This window comes from Mirounga leonina, unplaced genomic scaffold, assembly GCF_011800145.1.
Source record: "Mirounga leonina isolate KUSES-001 unplaced genomic scaffold, KU_Mleo_1.0 Mir_91, whole genome shotgun sequence".
NCBI classification, from domain to species: domain Eukaryota; kingdom Metazoa; phylum Chordata; class Mammalia; order Carnivora; family Phocidae; genus Mirounga; species Mirounga leonina.
Genome location: NW_023270839.1, coordinates 24,965,371 through 24,985,582, shown reverse-complemented (window position 1 = coordinate 24,985,582; position 20,212 = coordinate 24,965,371). Strand labels below are relative to the sequence as shown.

The 20,212-nt window shown below is 39.2% G+C and overlaps 1 protein-coding gene across 3 annotated transcripts in view; it reads left to right on the top strand.

Annotated features, from left to right (window-relative positions):
- Nucleotides 1–254: 254 nt before the first annotated feature.
- Nucleotides 255–20,212, top strand: part of CEP152 (centrosomal protein 152) — an 88,146-nt gene continuing 68,188 nt past the window's right edge. For 2 of the 3 annotated variants that reach the window (XM_034993709.1, XM_034993708.1), the window contains exons 1-6: nt 6,113–6,450; nt 15,515–15,618; nt 15,842–15,914; nt 15,995–16,273; nt 17,358–17,523; nt 19,770–19,910. In XM_034993709.1, coding sequence (XP_034849600.1) covers nt 6,364–6,450; nt 15,515–15,618; nt 15,842–15,914; nt 15,995–16,273; nt 17,358–17,523; nt 19,770–19,910 — 850 coding nt within the window. In that variant the 5' untranslated portion in view covers nt 6,113–6,363. Of the gene's footprint in view, nt 796–6,112; nt 6,451–15,514; nt 15,619–15,841; nt 15,915–15,994; nt 16,274–17,357; nt 17,524–19,769; nt 19,911–20,212 lie in introns of those variants that run through there. The other variant, XM_034993707.1, reaches the window with a different exon arrangement.

Here is a 20,212-nt window from a genome sequence, read left to right as displayed (position 1 = left end):
GACGGGTTAACAGATACCTAAAGTGGCAAGAACATTCACACTTGGGGAAATTCAAATAGTGAATAAACATGTGGGAAAATGTGCCATCTCATCGGTAATGAAAGAAACACAAATTCAAACAAGGCAGGACCCAGTAAGAAAGAAACAAGCAAAACTACATCTAAGCCTGTTTAGGTGATGGGGAAGCAGGCACCTTAGAGAATCAGAAGGGCAGGGGCAAAACCCTTTAAGGTAAGGGTTCGGTGGGGAAAGTGGGGGATTCTGGGAGCTGCAACCGAGAATTGAGGTGTAGGAATGGAAAGCGCGGGGCGAGGGGGGCATAGGGGTGCAGGAGGTACAGGAAGGGGCAAGACTGGTTCATCCCCACCAGAGGCCTAAACCCCGGCGCTTGGCATCTCTAAGCAACCGTAAACCCGCCCCGTCTAGAGTAGACCCTTTCGTAATTGGCTCACTAATCCACCAATGGGCGCACAGGAGGACATTCCCGCCACCTCTGGCGCCCGCTTTCAAACAGCCATACATTCGCAACTGCAGGCGGAATTCTCAACCAAGCTTGAGAAAGGCGGAGACTTCCGTCTCCACGCCCCGCCTCGGGCCGGCATGGCCCCGCCCCCAAGCCAGCTTCTAGCCGGCGATTGAAGGAGGCGGCTGCTCGTCAATGGCCTCAGCGCTTCTGGGTTCGGTTGTGACGAGGAAGGAGCTAGCGGATTAGAGTCCTTGGTAAGGGGGTTTGTTAGAAGTCTGTCTTTGGCGGGGACTAGGGTTTCCCCGTGGTGGCAGCATCCGTGGTCTCCGGTGAGTTTCGCTTCGCGGCTGGGCTTGGAGCTGGGGTTGGAGGAGGTGCGGGGTCCTCGGATTCTGGCTGTGGCTTCCCAAGGGCTGACCCGCCCCCTCCTCAGATCCCGTGGTGGTGGACTGTCCGCGGGTCGCGGGACTCAGGCTTTGACTTTGAAGTGTCAGCGAGACCCCGAGTTTCTCCTTGCTAGTGACGCGTGGGAAGCCCTCCTCGCCCCCTGCAGGCTGCGGGGGAAACCCTGAGACCCTATCCTGGGGACCCCCGCTGTGGTCGCCCTGGCGCCGCGCCTGGCTCACAGTGGGTGCTCTGTACACGTGTGTTGACCGAGTGCATGTGACGCTGGCAGCCAAAGCCAGCCAAAGCCAGCAGCCCCAGGGCGCCCGGTGCAGGCACTACAGCTTCGCTCTCGCGGTACCTGTTTGTTGTGCTGTAGTTGACGCCAAACGGAGTTCCTTGGTAAGGCCGCTGATTGATTCTGTAGTTCAGCCTGTGGGTGCCTACTTGCTGCATTCTTCAGGCACCTTGAATCGATTTGTCCAAGCTGCTGTCATTAGCACTGATCACAGATTGTCGTCATCATTTGTTTAAATGTCTATACTCTTTTTCTCTACCAAGTCCTGTTAAGCTCTGTAATCTTGAGTGCATGGTAAATAATTGTTGGATAAATGACCAGGCCTCTTAAGCCTGGTATCGCAAGTCTAAAACAGGCTAGTGTGTTCTGGCTATTTTCATTCTAGAAGGGAAGCTAGCATGTAACCAAGTAAGTAGAATTTCCTAGGGCATTTATAGACTAACCCCTTTGTGGCATTTAACCTTTTTTATCTTACGGTCATGAACTTGAGTCTGATTTAAGCTGAATTTCACCATATCCTTCACAATGCATGGCAATTTATATGTGCTTCCTACATACGTAAATGTATTCAACTGAGTGAGAGCCTGAAATTGAAGCTGTAAGAAAAGTATAAGAAACATAGTCTGGAAGTGCAAAATCCTCCCCTCCTGCCTAGGGCAACAGGATTGGGAGGGCATCTTGAAGGAGGTAGCATTTTCATCCCAGAAGAGGTTGTGTTAGTTGAAGTAAGGTTTCCCACAGACAGCATATTCACCTTTCTTAGATGTCCTGAATGCTCTTTGTTTGCCTCTTTTGTAGCTGCAGACTCCTATTCATAGGTAACAAAACTAAAATGTATCGATGGGTACATAGTGCTAAGCACTTTATGTTCATTATCTTGTGAATCTTCATAACCAATCTTTGAGGTAGGTACTATTTTTACCCCCATTTTATTAATGAGAAAATGGAAGCAGTGTCTTCAAGCTTGCACAGCTGATAGAAGAGCTAGAATTGAGCCCAGGTTGTCTGGATGAGTGCCCTTATTCTTAACCACTTCCAGCAGTATTGTGTCCTTTCTAACCGAAAGTCTTTTCTGTGAAACTTCCCTCAGCTGCCCTGTCTTCTTAGTCAAAGTTAATTTGTGCTTTATACTTTCCTCTGTTACAGAACTTATTACAATGTATCATGGTAACTGTTAATTTATATCATTGTTTCTCTAAGGGACTGTAAGCTCCCCATGGCTGGTATCATGTCTTAGATACATCTAGGATATAAACTGGCACACAGTAGATGCCGAGGAAAATTTTATTGAAATAATGAATCCTAGAGGGCGGCATGAATGTATCATATTCATTCAACAAATACTTATTGTGTGCCTGCCTTGTGCAAAACGTGGGGGACCTGCATTTTAATTCTGCCTTCAGAGAGCTTACAGGTTTTTGGATGAGACAAAAACAGTGCTTTTGGTTTTTGATATTTTGTCCAACTAAACACTCATTGGTTTTCCCTCTCATTGCAAGGAGGGCAAAGGAAACATAACCAGTAACAACAAAATGAGTATTGAGACTGAGCTCTTCTGATCTGAGTGTTAAAAAACAAACAACAACAAAAAAAGAACATAGTCTTATTAATAGGTTCAGAAAAAGTTAGCTGGGAAGAAAGTACTAACTTTAAAAAAAAAGCATACACTACACTTATTCTGCATCTTGATTGTTTAGTGATCAGTCAGTAAATAGAGATGTCATTATTTCTCTTGTTAGTATAGTATCACCAAATTTATTTAAAGGTACTTTTACTAGGACAAATGTTATTTTTCAATATATTCATATGGTAGTTTTCAGGATGGTTTTTGCAGTTCATATGTTTCACCAGCAATTCATGAGGATATCTCTTTCCTACAAAATAGCCACCACTAGGTGTTATTAACTTTTTTTTTAATTTAGTAGTCGAAAATCATTTCAATGTTTAAATGACACTGTGAATTCTTCATGAACTTACACATCTTTTAAGTTAATTGAACATTTAACATTTCTTTTTTTTAAATGAATTGTCATGTCAGTTGCCCATTTAAAATTGGGTTGTCTTTTTCTTATTTCATTTTGAAAGTTGTATATTGGGACTTTGTCATGTGTTTTGCAAATATTTTTCTTATGTTACATTATTTTATCTTTTGACCTTGTTAGTGTATTTTTTCATATGTAATATTTGACTTGTTAATGATGTTGTTAGCCATATAAAGATTTTATTTTTTGAGGTTAAGTTTCTGTCAAGTTTTTCCTTTATGGCTACTGGGCTTACTGTCTTTCTATTTTATTTTTTCTTCTAAAGCAATCTCTTTTATTCTTAATATTATAGTAAAGTCTCTGATAACAGTGGTAATTAGTAGTGATCAATGAGTTGAGGAAAAGCATTGGCTTTTATTTTAAATTTTAGTTAAAATACTAATTATTTATCCACAGTATGTTTATCCAGATTTCTCTTTCTGCCAAAATAGTTTCTTAAGGTCTCCAGTAGTTTGCACTTTTGAGAAGGAAAACTTATTTGTATCTTGTCTTCCCCAGTCTAAAGAGATTCTGGACTTTTCAGATATTTGCAAATTTCTTTAATGACATAGTTTGGATTAAAAAGCCATTCAAAAGACTTACGCTTTGGTCTTTTACATTCTCTTCATTTAAAAATGAAAATACCTTGCAGAATTCACTATTCTCTGAGAAAAAAGTAGCTCTTTATTTAAAATAGCTGTATTTAACAATAGGCTGTTGTAAATCTTGATGTTCTTTTTCGATATTCAACAGGAATTGATGGCATGCTAATGAAGGATTGAAAAAAAAAAAAACCTCTCCTTTCTTTTACCTAATATAGGAGAAATTAACCCAAATCATATTCTGGCTTTAACTGTGAAATACAGGAAGAGGTGGAGAATACTGTAAATACCAGAAGCAGGAAAGATGATTTCTGCCCAGAGAATTCAGGGATGTCCTTAAGGTTCAACTTAATCTAATTTCTTTTAAGGAGCCAGGATTTAAATGGGCTAGTATTTTCATTATCTGTTGAATTCTGTAGACTTGATGTTCACTTGCAGTAATGAAAAAACCCTAGAGACATGAGCTTGTGTGAGTGTTTTTCCCCTTACCATTTCAGCTATATTATAGGCTTTTTACAGTCAGGTCTCTAACTTATGCAGGTGTACAAGAAGGTTTTTGTAGCTGTTGGATGGAGATGAGGTTTAGATTCCCTAAACTTATGTATTTTCCCTCTTAGTGAAAAAGTGCACATTTCCCTTCCTCCTTTTAGCTCTGGCACAAAGAATAGAAAGGAGCTAGTCTGGTCTAAGAAACAGAAGCTGGAAGAGTTTATGTTGATGGAAGGGGTTTGAGTCGATGAGTTGAAAGGGATGGGCTGGGTGTAGGAACCAGAGAGGGAAGGATAAAGAAGTGGACTGCAGATTACAGTTTGGACAAGAAGCATAATTCAGTCCTTGAAAAACAAACAAAAACTTGATGTTTGGGGATTTTCAGCATTAAAATTCATATTTGTGCTAGTCTGTAACACCGCATTTCATCTATTCTGAAGTGCTCATTTCTTTTCAAATTTTAATATCTACAAAGGCTGTAGTTTAAAATTAGTGATGTGTCATAATTTAATTGGCCACATCTTTTTCTTAGTGGTACAAATGGAATGGTGTCATACAACCAAAGGCGCATTAGGTCTGATGAAGTGGAATATCTTTTGCTTGTAGAGCTATTGGCTTGCATAAAAGTTTGTCATCCTAGTTCTCAACTGTTAACACGAGGGAGCTAAGTTCTTTAGGGTAAGATGTATTTGGATGCCTGGGCCTATGCTTCTTTTTTTTTTGTTTGTTTTTATTTTTTTTAAAGATTTTATTTATTCATGAGAGAGAGAGAGAGAGAGAGAGAGGCAGAGGGAGAAGCAGGCTCCCAAGGAGCAGAGAGCCAGATGCGGGACTCGATCCCAGGACCCTGGGATCATGACCTGAGCTGAAGGCAGACGCTTAACCATCTGAGCCACCCAGGCGCCCTGGGCCTATGCTTCTTAATTCACTTCCCGTTTAATGACATTTTAGAGCCTGAAAAATGCAGTGAATGAGTTGTGGCTCAGGCTCACATCAAAGTGCATTTCCCCGGCATGCAGAAGAGAAGAGTGAATGGAAGGCAGTATTAGGCTGGGTAATTGATGACGCCTGCCTACTTTTTTGTCGGGATTATTTGGAACTTTGAAATTCTGGGTAGTCTCCGGTGTAGCATCGATTCCTAAGTATAATTCAAGTGTTCAGCAGGCTTTTGACTGTAAGTATCTGAAAACCCACCTCCTGCTGCAGCTGCCGCCGCCTCTGCCACAGCAGTAACCATTCTGCGGAGAGCTGCTGCTGATGCTTCTGGAATTGGAACTACGTGGTACAGCTTCACACTCTTCACTTCTGTTTTTCCTGAGTACTTTTTGCGAGAGGCTGATTTTATCAAGCTAAGGAGCGGAATACTTAACACTGATATTTTTGTCGTGTGCTACACAGAGCTTACCAGATCGTAAAGGTTTTTGGGTGGCGATCATTAACTCGGCATTTAGTGGCTCTCTTTGTAAAACGTGACATTCGGATTTGTGATACTCAAAGGATGAAGCAAATTGTGGAGGATACTACCTTTGCCATATCTCATAAACCAAATTAGTAACTCTGAGCATATTCTTAAAATTTTTGTTTTGGCATATTTCTAGTTTATCATTTTTTTTGTGGGTGAGCAAAATATCTTGCTGTTTTAAGTTATACGTTCCAGACCATGAGAAATGTCTAGTCACAGATTTATTAGCTTTTTGCATATTTCTTTTATTTATTTATTTGAGAGAGAGAGAGCTAGCAAGAGAGCACGGGGAGTTGGGGGGGGGGGAGAGGGAGAAGAAGCAGGCTCCTTGCTGAGCAGGAAGCCCAGAGGACCCAAGGCAGACGCTTAACCGGCTGAGCCACCCAGGTGCCCTGCATTTTCCTTTTCTATGAGTTACTGTCATACAGCTATTTTCTGTGAATCCCAGTTAATTTGTAAGCATAGTCTTTATGTTTGGAATACCAACCATTTGTTGTGCATGAGCTACATATATCTTTTCCCTGACTGCTGTTGTCTCTGTATGTGTGTGCGTGTGTGTGGCATCTCTTGTGTAGTTTGGTCTGGGGACATTTTATGGGATCCTTAGAAAGCAAGCGTCTTTCTCTTTCCGCAGGAACACCATGTCCTTAGATTTTGGCAGTGTGGCACTGCAGACACAGAATGAAGATGAAGAGTATGACAAAGAAGACTATGAAAGGGAGAAAGAGGTAAGTTTCTCAGAGAAAAGACTCTGAACCCAATCTTAAAGTTTTATTTCCTGATCAAAAAGATACCATCTTGAGTCATTTTGAAGGAATTTGTAATTTTTTGTCACCTCCTAAAACCTGATCAGTATTTGAACTTTTAAAAGGTGGTTGAGTGGAATGCTTCCTTTTTTGAAACAAGACTAAAACACAGTAAATGGTTCGATTCTTTAAGATCTTTTCCTTTAGGAGGTAGTGGTTGGCTTTGGAGGCAGAGACCTAGTTTCTAGTTGCCTGGAACTTTGCCTTGAACAAGTCCAGCAACGTTTTTTGCTTCAGGTAGCTTACATCCTTGTGGAGGCAGGCAGTAAGCAAGTAAACAGATGAACAAAATAATTCAAGTGGGTGTTAAAAATTAGCACTGGTAAGTGCTAAGGAAACAAAATAGGTGAAATTAAAGCAGCTGGGAGGGCACTGGTAAGGGAAGGCCTTTTGGAGGAGGAAATGCCTGAACTGAGACTTGACTCATGAGAAGTAACAGCCAGGCAGAAGCCTGAGGAAGACAAGACATGCAACGAGTATAAAACAGACAAGTTGGGAAGAGCCTGTATATCTGCAGACCAGCCAGAAGGCTGTGGTATGGGGATTGTGTAACCAAGGGGTGAGTGTGGAGACAGCATGAGGAGGTGGGCTAGGGCCAAATCATTTTGTGTCATGGTAAGATGTTTGTATTTTATTCCAGGAGCAATGGGAAGTCAGCGGAGGATTTTAAGCAGGGAAGTGGTATCTGATCATGTTTTTAAAGATCTTACCATCTGCTGTGTGGTGAATGGACAAGGGGAAAAGGAATAAGAGGAGAAGATTATATTTTATTTATTTATTTATTTTTTTAAAGATTTTACTTATTTGACAGAGACAGACAATGAGAGAGGGAACACAAGCAGGGACAGTGTGAGAGGGAGAAGCAGGCTCTCCGCGGAGCAGGGAGCCCGATGCAGGGCTCAATCCCAGGACCCTGGGATCACGACCCGAGCCGAAGGCAGACGCTTAACGACTGAGCCCCTCAGGCGCCCTGAGAAGATTATATTTTAGATACATAGATGAGTTTAACAGGATTCCTGGCACAGAGTCATGTTGAGTAAATGGGGGCAATAGTAGTAGTAGCACTTGGTGAAAGTCAATTTATTAGAGTTGTTTTTAGTTTGAGTCAGATTTCTTGATTGCCTATGATGATAGTCTTCTTTTGTACTGAGACTGTGCTTGATACAATCCATTTTCTAATGTATAAAACAATCCTTTTTAATCATTACTGTGGACTCTTATTATCAACAAGAAGCAAGGAATAGGGTCAGTTGCCCATGTAGCTGGAAGTAGAGTTTCGGGTAGAGCTAGAAAACTGGCAGCTCGGTGGATTTTTGCCCATAGACATTTTGTCTTGTTTGGTTGTGCAGTGTTTTTAAAAGTTCAATCTGTATTTAAAGATTGGAAAATTTCATCTGGCTTGTCTTGAAACGTCCTAAGCCCTGGCCACATGTGCACATGGCAGCAGGCAGGCTGGATCTGAGCAGTGGCTGTCCCTTCCCAGCTGGCCACGGTCCTCTCACACCGACGTGGGCTTATTCACATGGACTTGCCACTTCGCTCTTGTCAGTTCTCTGCCAGGTCGCTGAGGGCATTGGCGCCTGTGACCCTGACCAGGGTTTCCGGATTTTGAACGGGGGTCCTTCACGGCAATTGTTTGTGTGAGGATTTTCTGTTACTTTGTGAACTCACAGCATGAGGTCTTCATGACCCTGATGGCTTTGGATAGTTTGCTGGAATTTAGCTACTGGGATTCCTGAGGGGTTCAGTTTAAGTAATTATTATAGTAGACTTTAAAGGCGAAAAAAATAATCTGACAGGCGATTTTTCATTGGAAAAGATATTAGAGATGGTTAAGGTATTAGAGGGAACTAATTAGAGGTATATTGTGTGGTGAAAGTTTTAAGGGGGACATTAGTTAAAGAGGCAGTTAATTCTAGGTATATAGAAAATAGCCCTAGGGATCACTTCTTGATTGGTTATAAGCTGGGATAAGGAATTTCCAGAGGAAAAGGAGCTCTTAAGAAGTGAAATACCTAAGAATGAGTGTTTCTAGCAGAGTGGGAGAAAAGAATGTATAGCCAACGTGACTCTGACATGATGATTATGTTTTGTGTTAATAAAAAGTGTTTTTGCCTTTTTATTCTTTTTTAATTTCTTCAAGGGAAGAAGAGATCAGAGGCTAGAGGGTTTCAGATTTTCACCAACAAAATTCAGGATTATTCATAAAATTCAACTTATGTATATTTTGTCACTGCAAGTTAAAATGATAAATCAGCTAATCAAACCTAAGTTTGCATATCCATAGGCCATTTCAACCTCCTCAGGCTGTCTGACCCTACCATAGCAGAACATTTCACAGCTTTGGGTGGTTAAAGAAAAGAGTGGTCTTTTCCTGCTCCCTGGTTGGTAGTTTTGGGATTGACAGCTGCATTGTAAGTGTTAGTAGTGGGCTAATGCATATTGCTTTCTCTACTTAGTGAATCACTTGGTATTCAATTCACTTATGTAGGAGGAATGTCTATATTCCTGAGGATGTATTATAGGGCCAAGCAGGCCATATCTGACTCATAGTCTACACTGCTAAGGATTTGTGAGATCCTCTCTCTGTAAGTGGTAGAGTAATCCTGATTTTGACCTTCTGGTATGAAGTCCAGTTGCTGAGTTTAATTTTGGTGCTTTGGGGTCAGTTGGGATTTTGTCCACATTTGCCCCTAAGTCAGTGAATAAGCCACAGTCAAGTTCCAACTTCTATGCCATCTCAATAGCAGCTCTATAATTATGATCTTGCCTTTTCCATTTCTGTTTCCTCCATTGTTTGCATTGAAGATTGAGTGGAGAAAGTGCATTTAATCTTCAGAAAAGGAAATAGTCACTTCATTTAGTAAAGCGATTCAATATTCAGAGGACATTTATTCCAGTGGAATCTGAAACCACATGATTAGACCCATATTTTGAAAAAATCTCCAAGAGTTTTGCAGAAAAGTCAGGCACTATAATCATTTCTAAATTCCCTCAGTTCTCAGTGGTATAATGGTAAAAGTTTGGGCACTGTGGGCCAACGCATAGCAGAGAAGTATAACCCACAGCCTCACTCCATCTTCTACACAGTAAACAGGGCAGATTAGGGTGCAGATGAGTGAGGGTGATGATACCATGGAAATATGCTGTCACTTCAGTTAGTACTCATCTCACTCCTCTTTCTCACCACTTACTGGGGCATACTACTTTCTTGCTGTGCCATTTGAGAATTATGGCTGTAGTTGTCTTTGCTGCTAAGTAGACCTCATCCAAAGTATTCTAGGCAAACTTTTACTTGGAAAGCTGGCCCAGAGAAGAGGAATTTCAAAGTTCTTTTATTAACTCATTCATAACGTAACAATGTGATTTTTCAAAATACCTTTCACTTAAGTCAGTGTGCTTTGTGATTTCATTATGTGATATTACAGACATATAGTTGTTGTTACTGTTGTGATAGGAGTGGTTACAAGCTCCAAAGTTATTGGTGAACACACAGCTTAAGGTAGACTGTCATTTGGCATCTTCCAGTTTGCTGGAGTATACATGTACTTTTCTGCAGTGTCCCCAGAAACAGTTCTGTGATTATGGCCTGCTTCTATGAATGTACGTATGCATTTTGGAGCAGAAGTACTAGTAATCTGTGCTGTCAAGATAACACTTGCTGATGAGGGCTCACTTAGTAATGATCGATTTGAAGCCTGGAAAATGATCTTGAGGAGAAAGGTAGGTGGTTTAAGTAGCAGATGGCAGAGAGAAGCTCACACCTGGCCATGCTGATTTGAGTCCGTTTGGATTTTATATCGGTGCTTCTCTAATAGAATAGTAAAGCTCGTTTGAGCTTGAAATCCTGTATTTTAAAGAGGTAGGGTTTCCATTGCACAGCCTTTCTTCTACTTTTTAATTGCCTTGTTTGATGTAATTATAGAAAGATTTTGACATTTTGTCCCCACTAGAGGGAGTTATGAAGCTAGTATTTGTTTACATTTTATATTATTTGACTTATTTAGTGGCACTTTCTTGTCATCACCGGAGAAAAAGAAACAAGTGGTTTAAGTATTCATATGCTTGATGTTTTTCTTTAGCAATTTCTTATACTTTATCTGGATTGTACCTTTGAATATTTCTCATAACATACAAGTGTTTTTCAGGGGCTGTCACGATGGGAACAAAAACATTACTCTGGCTGACTGTAGCTTGGTTGTACACAAAGAGGTAGAAATAAGTGTCTTCCAGTGACTAACGAAATGTCATGTAGAAGAAAACTAGAGTGAGAATGGAGAGATTCAGGTTCTGCTGCTGGCTCTGGAGCTGTAACTCTCTTTCCTGGGCATGCCACTCACCTTCTCTGGGCCTTGGTTTGCTCCTTTTTAGAAGGAGAAATTTGCCTTGGAGGAGCTCCAGTGTTCCTTCCAGGCCTAAAGTTCTGTGTCATTTGTGGGGCAGCCGATAGTTGTCTAACAGATGCTGCCGTATTTCTTTTTCAGGTATGTGGCAATCTAGACACAGTCTTCCCCACTAACCTAAAATTTAGTTTAACTAATGGAATGGACTTAAAAAAAAAAAATCTTCATGTAATATAATTCATGAACTAAAACTCTGCCTGCCAAGTTACTTGGCCCTTTATCGTTCCCATACTGAGCCTTTTCAAGGAGGTTTTTAACTTGGCTCTTAGGTTAGAATGAAGATTCTGTTTAGTGTATACCCATGAAAGCACTGTTTAATAATTTACATTTTAAAATATCAGAATCTTTTCAGTGTACTTATGAGGTAACCTGTTTAAGAGCCATATGAATGTTGGCTACTCCATTTGCTGCTTTTCTCCGGGGAGATGTATGGTTTGTAATCTGAGAACTCTTGCTTTCATGAGTATTGAAAATTATAGTCTTCGAAGACAGTCTGTTTAGTTAATTTAAGTTGAAAACCCTAACAGGGAACCCTCCTACACTGTTGGTGGGAATGCAAGCTGGTGCAGCCGCTCTGGAAAACAGTATGGAGGTTCCTCAGAAAGTTGAAAATAGAGCTACCCTACGACCCAGCAATTGCATTGCTGGGTATTTACCCCAAAGATGCAAATGTAGTGATCCAAGGGGGCATATGCACCCCAATGTTTATAGCAGCAATGTCCACAATAGCCAAACTATGGAAAGAGCCAAGATGTCCATCAACAGATGAATGGATAAAGAAGATGTGGTGCATATATACAATGGAATATTATGCAGCCATCAAAAAAAAAAATGAAATCTTGCCATTTGCAACGACGTGGATGGAACTGGAGGGTATTATGCTAAGTGAAATAAGTCAATCAGAGAAAGACAAGTATCATATCTCACTGATATGAGGATTTTGAGAAAGAAGGCAAAGGATCATAGGGGAAGGGAGGGAAAAATGAAACAAGGCGAAACCAGAGAGGGAGACAAACCATAAGAGACTCTTAATCTCAGAAAACAAACTGAGGGTTGCTGGAGTGGTGGGGGGTGGGAGGGATGGGGTGGCTGGGTGATGGACATTGGGAAGGGTATGTACAATGGTGAGGGCTGTGAATTGTGTAAGACTGATGAATCACAGATCTGTACCCCTGAAACAAATATATGTTAATAAAAAAAATTAAAAAAAAAAACCCTAGCAAAAGGTTTACACACTGTTCTCTGTTTTACATTCCCCCTAAACATAGGCATTTTGGATGTTCTGCATGGGTTATTGCAAAGTGTTTTGCTGCTGAAGTTCTTTGAGTAAAGGTAGAGGAGTTTATGGAATGGTTTAGATTGCATTTCAGTAGAAGCCTTACCAATGGCAAATGATCTTTTTTCTAAGGGGGGGTGTCTGTTTAATTATTAAACTCAGTTGACACACAATAACATCCCACTGAAAAGATTGCATTTGCGACCAAAAAGCAGTCTGATGAATTTGGGAAAGTAATGAGTGGAATTAAATGTCATCATTTATAAAAATTGTTCTCTTTGGCCTTGAATCTGTTTGGTAGCTAGGTGGACCTTTAACGGGGAAAATTTATAGTTTATAAAAATCTCTACTTGGTAACATGCTAAATTGATCTGATAATTCTGTGTTTTATGGCACAAGGTTCAATGACCAAAAGCAAAAACTATTTGACAGTGTATATGAAAAGGGCACACTTTGATCCTGGGACTGGAAGCCTTGGGGGTGGGATTTTATTCCTGAATGGCCTTATTAGGAGGACTCACTTCATTTAGCTTCCCTCTGTCCTGAGAGTTATGGGAGCCAAGGAATATGGCCCAGCTATGCCAAAGCACTTCATGGAGAAATTTTTTGAAGGTGAATGAAATGCTTTCGAATTGTTAGCATATATGTAAAATATTTTATAAGAAACTAAATACTATAGGGATGATTTTGCCAGTTGATAAGTTCACCTGTGGATCTGGAAGCATTTTGATGAACTTATTGCTTATGCTCAAATTAATTTTCCTCTGTGGATGCCAATTTTGTTAATTTTGTGGTGTCACAGAGAAAGCTGCAAGAACTGCTTAGCTTTTTCTAGGTGAGAGGAAAAAATGTACCTTTCAGATGTCCCTGTCAAGGTTCCCCTTAATTATAAGGCTATGTACTTGAATCTCACTGAAGGTTTAGAAGAAAATATTCTTTCTGTACGGGAGTCCTTACTTGATGTAAGTATGAGAGATTTATTTTGTTATTTTTCTCTGTGTAGTATGTGGGAGTAGTCTTTTTCCTTAAAGGAGTGATGCATAATTATAGACAAAGCAGGTTGGACTACTTTTAAAAGACCTCATATATGTTTTTTACTTAGTGAATTTTGTGTCTTTCTCAAATCACTTTGCTACCTTTCACTTGAGGCATACGTGTAGTATACTAATATGTTGATGTGTTTAACTTTTAGTGGTTCTTTTGTGTTTCTTATTCTTTATATCTTTGGGTTAACTCTGATATGGCTAATTCTCAGAATGGTTTTTCAATTACTCAGCATGAGCAGGTGACCAATAAATCAAGGTCTTGGTTATTAATATTAATATCAAATAAATTTTGAGATGCTTTTCATTGGAATAGAATATTTTTTCTTGTTTCATTTTTAAAGAACAATGGATTGAGAAAACTTTTTAAAAAAATAATACAGTGAATATTAGAAATATATGTGGGATCAAGGAAGTATCCCCCTCCCCTCTTCACATACCCCATTTCCATTCCCAAATTTGACTTCTTCAAAACCCAATTAACAATTGGAGCATTCCTTTCAGACCTTTCTTATAATAATTTTTTTTTTTTTTAAAGTGGGCTCCATGCCCAGTGTGGAGCCCAACACAGGGCTTGAACTCATGACCCTGAGATCAAGACCTGAGCTCAGATCAAGAGTGGGGCCTTTAACTGACTGAGCCACCCATGTGCCCCCATAATATTTTCATTTAACTTTTCACATATGTATTTTCTTTCAGGAGGTTTTTGATTGTAAATGTAATACTCAGATATGTTTTATAGCTACATTTCATTTTTTCTAAAATGGGTAAAAACAACTTGCCATAGACTAAGCCGTAGATCAAGGAGCATCTCATTTTTTTCCCATGTCTTACAGAGTATTTAATATCTTTCACTTATTGCGGGACGCCTGGGTGGCTCAGTTGGTTAAGCGTCTGCCTTTGGCTCAGGTTATGATCCCAGGATCCTGGGATCAAGTCCTGCATTAGGGCTTCTGCTCAGCAGGGAGCCTGCTTCTCCCTCTGCCTGCCGCTCCCCCTGCTTGTGCTCGCTCACTCTCTGACAAATAAGTAAATACAATCTTTAAAAAATTTAAGAAAATAAAATTCCCTCATTGCATAATTTTATGGGGTTCATTTATGCACTGTGGAGGACTCAGTCAACTTGTTAATTTAACTGGTGCTTACTTTTAAAGAGAAGTCATAAGCAGCCCTCTTCTGTTTAATAATATAATATTTGAATTTTAAGACAATATATTGGGAATTGAAGAAAGACATTTACAGGTGTTGAAATTGAATAAATTAGACCATTCATCTCTTAATCACTGTTTATCTTGAAACAATAAATGAATTTACCTAGTTTTTATAGGTAGAATGCTTAAAGATGTGATTTATCTAGAAAAAAATTGGGGAGTGAAATCAAATGCTTTTATGTCAGGTTTGGAGTTACGCTTTTAGAGTGCTCTGTAGCTTTGTAGAAAACTGAGTTTGTTTTTTTTTTTCAAAGATTTTATTTACTTATTTGACAGAGAGAGACACAGAGAGAGAGAGGGAACATAAGCAGGGGGAGTGGGAGAGGGAGAAGCAGGCCTCCCTCGGAGCAGGGAGCCAGATGCGGGACTCGATCCCAGGACCCTGGGATCATGACCTGAGCCGAAGGCAGACGCTTAACGACTGAGCCACCCAGGCGCCCCGAAAACTGAGTCTTAAAGCTCCCTTTTTACTCAACTGTGTCACCAGAGCCGAGTATCATGTATCTTTTCATTGCTGGAATTAGATGGCAGTCTGCTAATTAGTCACTCTCCAAGGGGTTTCTATCACATTATTACAGCTTTTAAGAGCTTCTGGGCCACCTGCTGCTGCTGGTGGTACTACTGTTCTCACCACCTGGGCGAGGTAGAGCTGGCTACTCAGATTCCCAGGGGGATGTGTGATTGTCAAGTCCCCAAGGTCTGATTACTGGTAGAACAGGGTTCTGAGACCCAAGTCTGCCGCATGATAACATAATACGGTGATTGTACCATTATCATGACTTGCTGTGTTTCCATAAAGAAGGTTTAAAATTCTATTGTAATGTTAAGTGTATTTAAATCTAAGACATTTGTAGGAAAAAAGCCTTCTAGTATAAATCCTGATATTATGCATTCCCCTGAACATAATTTGTGTGGAATTTCAAACACTTATTAAATGGAGAAGTTAGGAACATCTTTGACTTCTCAAGTCGAAGTCACTCGTTGCAAGGCAACTTTGGTTTGGCATCTCATGTTTCAGTCAGTGTGATATTGATGCTGACTTTCCTGTCTCAGTTGCAGCTGTTACTCACCGACCTGCCGCACGATATGCTGGATGATGACCTGTCCTCCCCCGAGCTCCACTATTCCGACTGCAGCGAGGATGGCACAGAGGGAGAGTAAGGACCTAAAATCACCTGCACTCATATGTTGCAATTCTATAAGGCTCTTTCTTTTGACTCTCTGTAGGCAATAATGGACATGGTTGTAAAATTGTAGACTAATTCTTAGAATTTTAGGTGAAGGTTAGAGAGGGAAGACGTTAAAATCTTGGGGTTCTTTGTGATATCTGTATCCAAATAAGTGATGGGCTCTAAATCTAAAGTATTGATTTTTCCCAAGACTACATCGCTCTGAGCAATTGGAGATGAATTGGCGTGAGCATCAAGTGCTCCCTAAATCTCAAAGTGTAAATGTAAGTATCGAGTTGATAATGACTTTGGCGAGGGTGGGAATAGATCTTAGTGCCTTTGTTTTACTCTTGTTATCTACTAGGACTATAATGAGATTCGGGATGTATATATTGGAGAGAAAAGTGGCAACGGCTGGGAAGACAGTCAAAGTAAAAATGACGACCAGCGTCCTGGCTGCCATCCCAAAGAAGGTGAAGATGAAGGTGGAAGTGGTTATACTCCTCCAAGTAATTATGAACAGACAGATTTATATCACCTTCCTGAAAACTTTAGGCCATATATCAATGGTCAGAAGCAGGAATTTAATAGTCAACCAACCAATGTAATTAAATTTTCAGATCCTCAAAGGAATCATTTCCAGGTATTATAAGAACTTGACTTTCAGGAGTTTGTGTGTATGTGTATGTGTATATTTAAAAAATGTATGTAAGTGCAATGGTAAGCTTTATTTTAAGTACAAAAATCCCTGAGAGTGCTTTTGTTCAGGCTCGTGCTGAATTAGTCATGCTGTTTTCTGTTTACAATCTAATGAAATCATGATCTTAAGTTAGAATTTTAAAAGAGACTTTCCAGAAAGAGTTAAATGGTAAAAGTTAAGTTTGCCAAACATAACCATCCTCATTTACTGCTGCTTCTGGCTTCTACCACTTAACCATGCTTCAGTGAGAAGCTATGTTCGGGTATCTTGGTATAGTTTTAAAGTGGCAAATCTATGTAGATGATACCATTTAGTTACCTTGATTTTCTAGCCCACCACCTTTATAACAAATTTTAGGTTGAATACTTCAAATCTGTTATCTGTTTTGAGATGATACAGCAGTAGACAGGATGAATGTTAAGGAAAGAAACAGATTTTTTGTCTCCCCCGCCCCCGGAGTTTATTAATGAGCTAAGACCTTAGGATATAGGTGGCTGCCTCTTAGACTTTCTGAGTGACATTGATTTTGCCAATAGCTTTTCTCTTTTTGCCAACAGCTATTCTGTGTCGCCCAATGACGGGATGACTTTTCGATCCTTTTAAGGTGGTCATTTTCTATCTCTATGGAATATTAATTATTCCACAAGTGTTATTGAATATTTATTATATATGAGGCATGTTCTTGTTATTGAATATGTACATTTTTATGTTCCCAAGATGTTGGCATCACCTAAATCATTCTTAAATATTTATATATGATCTTATTTGAATTCTTGAGTGTTATTTATGGAATTGGCCCCATTATATGCTCAGAAGTACAATTAAGATACATAAAATTACATATTATAGACTTTTAATTAACAGTGTTAAATGACTGTAAGTGGTATTTTTAAGCAAAGATGTATGTATGAAGTTTGCAATGGTACCACAATTAAATTTCCTGACAAAATTGAGGTGTCTAATTCAGATCATTTTCAAAGAAAAGGCCAAATCCTGATTGTCAATTTCATTTATCATCTTTTGATAGCAGTATGTTACATCACAAGGTCCTAGTTGTCAAGCTTTGGAACCATATAAAGTGACATATAAACCTTATCAGGCTTCTGCCCAGAATAATGACTCACCAGCCCAGGAGATAGCAGGAAGTGACACATTTGAAAGCCTGCAACAACAATTTTTAGGAGCTAATGAAAGTATGTATCAAGTTTATATTTATTTCTTAATAACAGAATTGGAGAGTTTTGAACACTGACATACTCTTATTTTTTTCTTAAAGTATGATAATGGGATTGTGGTTGATTTTTTTTTTTTTTAAGTTCCGTTATTATTAGAGATCCTGAAGTATTTATGAATAAACTGATATGAAGTCTTGGATTTATTTTAAATAATATGTTGTTGGGGGTAATGTTAGGGGGAGATATAAATAAAGCAAGACTGACCATGAGTTTGTAGTTACTGAATCTGGGTGATGGGTTCATGGGGTTCATTGGACTCTTCTCTCTACCTTATATATTTGAAACTTACCATAATAAAACATGAATAGAAGTTCTTCTCAACTGTATATTTCAGTTGTTCTAGTTGGTTAAGACTTTTCTTTGGATAACATGTTTTTCTTACTGATTTGGAAATTGGAAAATGAAATTCGAGTTTTCTCTTCAATCTTAGATTTTTCATTACTACATAGAAATGTAATTGAGTAAGCCAGCCATTATCATCTTAAGTTTTTCTTTTAATTTTTAGACTTTTAGTGTAATAATTAGGCAACTCTGATATAAAGTACTTAATACTCAGAATTTAAACTAGAGTTATCTTAGGTTTTGTCATGTAGCATTTGCCAAAAAGAATTCCCTTTACATAGTGCAGGTATAAACATGAGAATGAGAAAAGTGTTACTAGAGAGTTTGGAGGAGATGAAACACCCGAAATCAAAAGCCATAATTTATGCTCTGACTGACCTGAATCATCGATTCCTACATTTAACTTTTATCGTCATGCTCTCTGGCATGTGAAATAGCTTCTACTTATTGCGCATGTTGAAGAGCCAGTGTGACTCTAGAGTGTGACGCAAGCTGGTTGTTTCACATTGAAGAAGCCGGGGAAAGTCATCGGCTGTTCTGGATTTCCCAGGCTACACTGAGGAAACTGGACTGCATGTCCTAACTTCAGCGTTGCTTCCGTCATACACATGTGCCGCACGGTAGTTCTAGGGGAGGCCAGGCCTCACTTTATCCAGCAGGAGTCGACAGCAAATATGGGGTCACCTCTCGTGGTGCAGAGGGTTTTATGGAACAAGATGAGGCGGACAGCGTGTGTGGCATAACTGGGTTTAGGCTGAGTAAGCATCACATCAGTGGCCTAACATCTTGGTACTTTTTCTCTCAGTCCTACTGTGTTCAGTTACCTTTGTATTTCTGGCCTTTCTGCATAGATAACCTTATGTCACTCTCAGCAGTCTGCGTTTTATCAAGTGATTTATTGTTTTGTTTAAGTTACACGTTTGCCTAAATTTGACATTTGGAAGTTAATTAGATAACCTAATGGCACCGTAGTGCTGAATTTAGTGATTACAGCTTCTTAGCCCCAGTAGTTAAAAAAATGACTTTGGGGAGAGGTGTGGCCTGTAGACTGCTCATTCCTGGGCTAGTGCTGTTCTAAGTTGACTTGTAACAAAGTTTTCAGTCTTCATGGGTTTCTTTTGGTCTTAACCTTATCTCTTTTTAAAAAAGAAGATTTTTTTGTTTGTTGGCAAGTAGAAGCATTCATAGTTCTAGAAGAAAATGAAGAAAAGTATTTGTCATTTTGTTGTTGAAGCACTATCCTCCTCCTCCACATCACTTTTTCTCTTTTCCCCCCAGTCATTTTTAAGTGGTCCCTAAAATGACTTTAATCATTTCTGAAAGGAGACCTCAAAATTCTTTATTAACTTATTCACTGATTTATTAATACAGCAGTTATGTGCTAGCATGAACATGAATATGATGTAATTCCCTCTCCTGTTTAAAATATTTTGAGAAGAATTTCTAGAAATTTTCTTTAAAAATGGCTTTGTAGAAGCTGATGTACTTTTTTCCCCCAATTTTATGAGAGCATAGAACTCTGTTCCATTGTAATTGGTATATGCTTTTTCTTTAGCCAAAATGGTAGTGACTCAGGGTTATACTCTAGACCAGTGACTTCTTAAACTTTTCTGGCAGTGACCACAGTAAGAAGTACCTTTTTTACATTGTGATGAGGATCTTTGTAAATAAGTATGTATAACTAAAACAAATGTTTCACGAAATGATCATTATTCATGCTGCACTCTGATATATTCTTATTTTTTTAAAAAAAATGCTAGTCACAATCCATTGAATTGATTTCATGATACTAATGAGTTGTATCCACAAATTTACATTTGGGTATGCTTTTATCTAATAAATTATCTTTAATTTTAATGCAGATTCTGCAGAAAATATGCAGATTATCCAACTTCAGGTTCTTAACAAAGCAAAAGAGAGACAACTAGACAATTTAGTTGAAAAGTTAAATGAAAGTGAGCATCAAATTAGATATTTGAATCACCAGCTTCTAATAATCAAAGGTAAGATGACACCTGTTGGGTGCTGTCATTTATGAGGTATACTAAAGCTAGATACCTTGTTTCTAACAGCTCATTTTAAATATGAAGCTTAGAGTGGATGCACTTGGTCAGAGGGCTCATAATGAGTCCATCAGAATGAAACAAAAACCCAGGACTTTTGACACCTTGCCTTGGATTACTTCTCACTAGAACATTCTATTTCAAGGTCCTCATTTTCTCCCTCTTTCTCTTCTATCAGTGAACATTATTTAACTATGCTGATAGCATTCTGTCCTAATAAGTTGTTGATTCCTTATGTAGTT